At 33.7% G+C, this 7500-nt stretch overlaps 2 protein-coding genes across 3 annotated transcripts in view; both read right to left on the bottom strand.

Annotated features, from left to right (window-relative positions):
* Positions 1 to 7500, bottom strand: part of LOC122254235 (uncharacterized) — a 1188590-nt gene that overhangs the window by 1035174 nt on the left and 145916 nt on the right. The gene's annotated exons all lie outside the window — the stretch shown is intronic.
* LOC122249159 (C-type Lectin CRL) lies at positions 2704 to 5687 on the bottom strand. Its single transcript, XM_043009805.2, has 3 exons — positions 5456 to 5687; positions 3580 to 3750; positions 2704 to 3189 (listed from the first exon to the last, which is right to left on the bottom strand). The coding sequence occupies exons 1-3, from the start codon at positions 5613 to 5615 to the stop codon at positions 2969 to 2971; spliced, it is 552 nt and encodes a 183-aa protein (XP_042865739.1). The 5' UTR covers positions 5616 to 5687; the 3' UTR covers positions 2704 to 2968.

The following is a 7500-nucleotide window of genomic DNA, read 5'->3' as shown; positions in this document are numbered from 1 at the left end:
ACAACAATAATAATAATAATAATAATAATAATAATAATGATAATAATAACAGTAATAATGATAATTATAAAAAATAATAATATCAATGATAATAATGATGATAATAATAATAATAATAATAAAAATAATAATAATAAAAAAACTAATGATAATAATAACATTAATGCTTATGACGACAACAACAACAATGATAATAGAAAGACAACAATGTTAACAGTGATAAAAACAGTAATTAATTTCACGTCTAGAAGTACTATCCATCATGAAAATAATGATTATAATATCCAAAATAACAGTTACAATTATCATGATGATAATAAGACTATCCTTAATGTTAATGACATTCATAACAACGATAAGAATGATAACAATAGGATAATGATAACACCATCAGTACACTATCGCAAAAAGATAACAACGACAACAACAATTGATGTCCCAAGACAACCTAACTATAATTTCCCATCACTATCTATCGTTAACTTTTCGCTAACTACTCCGTTTTATGTTTATGTGCGTCTGTTCATCATCCACCTATCTATTTTGCCAAACCCTATCTTCGTGTTTGTGTGCTATACATAGTATTCACATGTACACATACATCCATATAAAGAAACAAAGACAAACATGTAAGCATATATATACAGTTGTCTTAACCACTATTAATACTTATGTTAATTGATTCTACTATTGTTTTTATTAGTTCACTCACTAGTCCATTCACTTTTCCATATAGTTCTATTTTAGTTTTTTTTATTTTGTTTTATTTTACTTTTTCATATATTTCGATTTTAGTTTTTTATTTTATTTTATTTTATCTAGAAATACTTATTCATTATATCCACTCATTCACCTCAGAGAGAATATCCACTTAGTTATGTATACACATTGATTTATAAAGCTATCGATGATTTTGCATAACTATTCATGAAACTATCAGTTTAGGTATGTGTATAAATATTGAAGTAGACGATATGTGTGTGTGTGTGTGTGTGTGTGTGTGTGTGTGTGTGTGTGTGTGTGTGTGTGTGTGTGTGTGTGTGTGTGTGTGTGTGTGTGTGTGTGTGAAGTTGTGAGGGTGAGTGTGTATGTGTGTGAGTGTGAGTGAGTGTGAGTGTAAGTGTGAGTGTGTGTGTGCCATATTTTCAAGTATGGCAACGACACCCACGCGAGGTATCGATAGCATAACCTGAATTCAGACAAATCACAGTGTGCGAGTGCCGCATGAGGAAGGGCCTTCTGCTACAAGTCCTTTTCAGCAGAGTTACATCCGTTAATTAATTCATCTGTTTTTATACTCATAATCATTATAATCATTTGTCACAAATTCAATCCAATTCATAAAGATGGAGAATGCATTATTGTGTGCACGTAATTAGTTCTTATTCTGTATCTCGAAAAATACTTATGCCAAATTATAAAGGAAGCAGCCGTGCAAGAGAGAAGGGAAAGAGTGAGATTGAGAATGAAAAAGGAAAACGGGGAAAACACATACATGTTTCAGTTTCCTCGGCTGGACTATTTACATCGTAAGGCGTATGTATTCAGGGTGACTAGTTCCATGTTAGCTGAAACCTGGCTGAAAGTAGGGCACATTCTTGTCTCTACCTTCAGCAAAGTCTGAAGGCATCACTCGAAATTAATCATTTTATAGTGGCATGAATAAGTTGGACAGACATACCTATGACTGCAACACTTCATAAGCGAATAGATGGAGTTATGAATACCAAAAACTATACGTCATAGGATCGGATTTTTCAAATCATTATCGGGTATTTTTTTCAAGCGGATTTCACAAACATTCAGCCAGCACAGACTTACCAAAAGGGCCTTTTATTCTTACTAGAAACCTTCCCATTGCTCTCTCTCTCTCTCTCTCTCTCTCTCTCTCTCTCTCTCTCTCTATATATATATATATATATATATATATATATATATATATATACGGACATTATGGCCACCTTGACATTACTCTGATTTGGTTAAAAAGACTAACCAAAATTACTGTACTGTGGATGTAAGGGTTTTCGACAAAATCTTGCCTAAAGTTTATTTGCAAGGATAAGGATAAGCCAGATTTGCGGAGCAGATGCTACGCCGGGCTTGTATGCACTGAGGCGAGCCCGCCTGTGCCAGCGTGTGCTGACTCGTGAGAGAATGTGCCAACGAGTGTTGACTCGATCTGAGCTTGGTCCTTACCCAACGCAGTGCCCAGCTACGTCAGTAACCGCCAGGTGACAGTGGAAACTCACGAGTTTGGACTCGATCTGCCGACCACGGGGATGTAAAGTCGACACGATACCATTGAGCTACCAGACGGCTTTTTATTTGCAACATGTCTTTCACAACTAAAGCCGACAGGCTAGTACTGTGGTGGCATGTCGACCTCACATCCCCGTGATCGGCAGATCGAGCCCCGCCCAACCTCGTGAGTTTCCACTGTCGCCTGGCGGTCACTGTTGTGGCTGTGCACCACAGTGGGTAAGAACCAAGCTTTGACTTAAGAGTCAACACTCGTTGACATAGTAACACGAGTCAGCACTCTCTGACACTGGCCGACCTCGCCGAAGTGGCAGACCAGCTCCGCATATCTGGCTTATCCTTATCCTTCACATTTATAACCATAACATCGGTGGGGATAGTCACCAATTAATCAATAATGTACGACACGTATTTAAAAGATTATTGAAATATTGATAAAGATTTTTCATTATAATTTCTTTAATAAAAAGTACAAGAACCCTTATCATCTAAATATATATCTTACCTGTCTAAAGTTAACCTTTGAAACCGGCATATCAAAAAATTATTTTGCTATTTTTTTTTTAATAATAGATACAATTTTATTATCTGAATATATTATTCCCCTCTGAAAAAAAAAGAAAAAAAAATACATTTTTTCAATAAAATACGTTTTATTGTATTCTACTTTTTGAATTATCTGAATACTGTCAAAAAATCAAATACGTTAACCCTTGAACTGGCACATGAAACGCTGAGCCACGTTGCACCGGTAATCATTGAATGGTGGATGCCAGTTCAACCTGAGGTCAAGGCAATCTTCGCGTCGTTCGGAGTCGTCAGGTTGCCCCGAATGCCATTCCCCCTTGTCGACGGGACGCCCATCAAGCCACTTCCACTGCCCTTCCTTGTGTTTGTCGGTTGATCCCAGCCAAACCTCGTTTTCACCTGATGGTCGAAGCCGTTGGTTATACACATATATAAGCATGTGCATATATGAAACAAAAGTAAAGACAGCGACGTGTACACACAGACTGGCAAAGAACAGCCACAGTAAGAACGTGAATGAAGTCGTAAAGTTTTAAAGTCCTGTAGACTTGCTCATCGAACGAGTAAAACCAAAATGGATCCATTTCGTTTTTACTCGTCCGATGAGCAAGTCTACAGGTTCTGAAACGTTATAACTTCAAATAAGTTCTTACTGTGGCTGTCCTACTGATATGTGCATATATGTGGACAAACATTTTTTTTATATGTGGACAAACATTTTTTTTTCTTCTTCTCCTTTGACTTCCGGTACTCAAATAAAGCCAACATACTAAAAGTCAGATTCCTTACCGCTATATCTGTCGAGGGCATACGACTTGAGAGCATAGACGTTCTTGGGCGTGGCTAGATCACCCTGCATGCCCTGGCAATACTGACGCGCTTCATTCCAGTTCAGGGAGATCTTACTCAAGAAGAAACACTCGTCCAGGACTTGCTCGTAGGGGTACGGGCATATAGCTCCTGCGAGAGTTCAGGCTCAAGCTATGACAATAAGGTGTGTATGCATATTCACACACACAAATATAGATACTTATATATATGTATGTGCATATATGTGTATATATGTATATATACATACATACATACATACATATATGTATATATATATATATATATATATATATATATATATTATATTTGTGTACATATACATACATAGATCCACTCACACACACGTATATATATATATATATATATATATATATATATATATATATATATAAATATACATATATATGTGTGTGTGCATATATGTAGCATTTACATATGTATATATATACATATATATATAAATATATGATATAAATATATATATATATATATATATATATAATAAATGTATATATATATAACATATATGTATATATATATATATATATATATATATATATATATATATATATATATATATGTATATGATACTTTATATATATATATATATATATATATATATAAGTATAAGATACATGATATGTATATATAAATATATATATATATATATATTATATATGCATATATATATTATATATATATTATATATTACATATATATATTACATATATATACATACACAAACACACACATTGCATGTATATATGCATATGCATATGTATGTATGTATGTGATTGTGTGTGCATGTGTGTGCATTTATCATTCCTTAGTTCAGCAAATGTAATTACATTGAAAACCACTTATCATTCTGCAACTACACACCCAAGTTGAAAAAATGCTGAAAACACTACCAGCCGTATTCTAGGACGTTTTTGCATGTCAATGTCATGTTTATGTCATGTTGTGTCAATGTCGTGTTTATGTCACGAAGGCGGTATTCTAGGACGCAAAACCGTGGCACGCCTGTGTCAACTGCTTCATGTTTACCAACCGTTCCAGAGTGAACATGTTTCGGAGGAATGGCACTGTCCAAACGACAAATTCATAAGAGAAACTATAATCATAAGTGACACTAACAAAAGATAGTTCAATTTTGGTCTGAATCAGTTGTTGTGCTAGTTCCTTGTTCAAGAATTGACAATTATCTCACGAACACGCGGTTGGCAATTCAGTCTACGCTCCATCAAAACAAACGGGATGAGAGAGATCGTGTGTTTATGTATAGATCTTCCTTATTTTGCTTGTGTATGTACTGTACATATATGCGTATCTCTAATATATTATACATATAGATTTGATGTATACATATTTCATATAATTATATACTTTAACTTTACGTTCTTGACTACTGTTACCATTCACTCTCCTTCGAAAAAATCCGGCAAAAGGTAAATTTAAAAATCATCAGAGAATCTATGTTTTTCTAAAATGGTTTGTAATTCAAGTCTAGGACAATGATGCCTTATATGTCTAATATGGATATTACTTCCCAAACGTGGTATGCTTATATGAAGTATTGGTAACAAAGATTACAATAAAAATATCAATTTTTTCGTCCATGTAACTATCATGATAAGCCCACCCCCATGTCACGGAGTTTCCACGATTGTTCCAATACTTGCCACGACTTTGCCACGCTTTTGACACGCTTTTGACACGAACACCCGCTTCTAGAATACCAATCGCGGCATGTTCATGTCATGTACTCGGCGCGCCAGGGACTTAGAATACGGCTGTATATATCACCAATAACCTAAGCTGTTTGCAATCTTACCTAATCTTGGCAATGCTGCAACCATCTGCCTGACATCTTGCAGTTGTTTTTCGAGTAAGCCGACTGCTATCAGCAGGTCATCTCTCTGATCTCTACTCTGGAGATCTGCGGCGTTTATCGAGACAACGAACAGAGCAAGAGTGACCAAACGAGTCAACATGATGATCAGCAGTGTAACTGCTTGTCAAGTGATGCTTCTGTCGCCTCCCACAATGAAGTGTTCAGCTAGAGCGATTGGCTTCTATTTATCTACTTCGTTCTTGTTAGCCTTTATCAGCGCCGCCTTCGATAAAGCTCTTGAGGCAATTTCACGTACGAATCGAATGGTACGTGTGGTACATACATATGTACATGTGCGCACGCATGCACATTCAAATACAAATAAACAAATACTCATGCACATAAACAAGATAATTCAAATACATAAATGCACACAAACAGATGTGAATATGATATATATATATATATATATATATATATATATATATATATATATATATATGTATATATGAATGTATGTATATATACATATATACATATACATATATAAATATATACATATATATATATATATATATATATATATATATATATACATACATATATATATATATATATATATATATATATATATATATATATATATATATATATATGTATGTGTGTGTGTGTGTGTGTATGTGAATGTGTGAGTGTGTTTGAGTATGCAAATAAAAATAGATAAAATAGAATACTTTTATAAACACGCATGTAGGTGTATGTACATAAACACACACCCACATATGTGCACAAGTACAGACACGCAACACATAATGAAATAGATCACCTATGGTCGAGGTTATCTATCCACTCAGTGATTCAGGAGAAATTAAATCACTACCTTGTCCTTGATTGTTATCTGTTATTGAATCAAAAAGTGTTCCCTTATCTTCCTCCATACGAACATGATATGACATCGTAACACTTATAAGAGAATGATATTGACGATGATGAAGATATGGCAGGAAATGACGATAAAAGTAAGATGATAATGATAGGAATTGATGATGACGATGAGAAAATGCAGAAGCAGAATAAAAAAAGTAGAACATTAATAACAAAAACAATGTTCTTATAACCTACTGTCTTGTTCAGTCCTGTGTGCAAGAGGCAAACAAATATCGCCTCAAGGTTGTTCAAAACAGATGAACGTCATGGATGGTTTGTTATTCATAGTAGTGTTAATTAGAAGGATGATAATTATAATATTAATAATAATAGTAATAATAATAATGATAATAATACTGGTAATGATGATAATAATGATATGGATAGTTATAATCATAATGACAATAATGATAGTAATAATAATAATGATAATAATAATAATAATGATAATAACAATAATGATAAGATAATAATAAGGATGATGATAACAATAGCAATAATAATCATTATAGTAATGAAACAGTAATAACAAAACTATAGTATCAATAAAGGTAATATATAGCAAAAGTTACACAATCAGTAATACTAACGACAGGAAAAATAATAATAAAAATAACATTACTACTGATGATACTGATCATGATAACAACAGAACAAAATAAAGACACAACAACAGTGAAAATAACAAGAATAACACAGCAACAAAATATACAAACGCAACAAAAGCATCGAAAATGTATTATCGTTAAATTCGAATCGACTGGTTCCTTGGCCATGGACAATCCACCCATAAGCTTTCATCACTATCCGTCTATAATTTTGCCCGTAATCCTGGTAACAAACAAAAGACAAAAGAACACCGAGAGAGCGCAAACATCTATTGCTATTTTCAATGTCTCCCCTTAAAAAATCTACTTATTCTATATCTTAGGTTATTTCCATCTATTCTTATTTTGCAAACAGAAACCAAAAAGGATAATCATGTCCCCAAAATATACTCATTTACCTTTTATTACCACGGATCTCCCCTCCCCTCATTTCCCCTCATAGACTATCCTCCTCAGCCATAATTTGTCCTAAAAATCCACTCTTCACCACATTATCTACTCTAGATCTAC

Source organism: Penaeus japonicus, unplaced genomic scaffold (genome assembly GCF_977035675.1).
Source record: "Penaeus japonicus unplaced genomic scaffold, GWHDUDI00000001_assembly GWHDUDI00000005, whole genome shotgun sequence".
NCBI lineage: Eukaryota > Metazoa > Arthropoda > Malacostraca > Decapoda > Penaeidae > Penaeus > Penaeus japonicus.
Note: the sequence above shows the minus strand (reverse complement) of the source record. Positions and strands in the feature narration are given on the sequence as shown.